We start from the raw sequence: 940 nt of genomic DNA on the forward strand, positions 1-940 counted from the left end.
AGAAACTCCTGTAAAAAACATTAAAAATCGTTCTGATCCCAAACTTTTGACCGGTAGTGTATATATATACACACACACACAAACACACGCACACAAATTGTTATTATTGTGCAATAATGCATGCAATTTAAACTCATATTATTCTGATGATGATGATGATATTAATAATAATAATAATAATACCTAATAATAATAATAATACCTGATAAGAATAATTAATTTTCTGTTTTTGTTTCAACATCCATGACATAATTGGGCCATACTACAAAGCATGCAATAAAAAAATCCGCATAACGGTAAATTTAATGTGCATCTTTAAAAATGGAAGATGACAACGATGATATTTCAGCTTCTAAGCAATAAGAAGCGCTCTATCACTATTAAGCACTAAGGACGTACTTACCTTAGAAAATGCTTCATCGCGATTGTCTGCTTTGCTACAAGTGTAACTCACATTCACGAATGGTCTGACCACCTGCACAAAACATAATTCAAAATGAAAACTACAGTGTATCTTTATTTAATCGTTGTATTGCATTCAACCGTCTTGAATACCAATTGCGATAATGTCTCGAGGTCGTCAGCAGTGTGGCGTTAGGCGGATTAAGACGTTGCCGTGGGCAACTGCTTCAACGACCAACCCATGGTCTACATCCATGTTCACATATTTAATGTCTGCTGCGTTATTTCATGACAAATGAGCCGTTTATAATACATTCAGATAGCATGGGTTATATAATACTGACAATCGGAGTCATTTATCGTCGAGACTATTTCATCTTGCAATAGGTGTTCTTCTGCGCTCTTCTCTATTCTATACCACACATGGTCGCGTGAAAACAGCGTATCAAATAATACATCAGTGTATCTGATAAAAGATAAATAAATGACAAGAACATACGTTTCAAGATGTCGCTGGGAATGGAAATAAGCCTGTCCT

General features: G+C 35.1%; 1 protein-coding gene across 1 annotated transcript in view; it reads right to left on the bottom strand.

Annotated features, from left to right (window-relative positions):
* LOC107681137 (ELMO domain-containing protein 1-like) overlaps positions 1-428 on the bottom strand; it is a 10,239-nt gene extending 9,811 nt beyond the window's left edge. The window contains exon 1 of the mRNA XM_016477309.1: positions 404-428. Within this exon, the coding sequence (XP_016332795.1) occupies positions 404-420 (17 nt within the window). The 5' untranslated portion in view covers positions 421-428. The remainder of the gene's footprint in view (positions 1-403) is intronic.
* Positions 429-940: the final 512 nt, after the last annotated feature.

This window comes from Sinocyclocheilus anshuiensis, unplaced genomic scaffold (assembly GCF_001515605.1).
Source record: "Sinocyclocheilus anshuiensis isolate Anshui unplaced genomic scaffold, SAMN03320099.WGS_v1.1 scaffold412, whole genome shotgun sequence".
Taxonomy (NCBI): Eukaryota; Metazoa; Chordata; class Actinopteri; order Cypriniformes; family Cyprinidae; genus Sinocyclocheilus; species Sinocyclocheilus anshuiensis.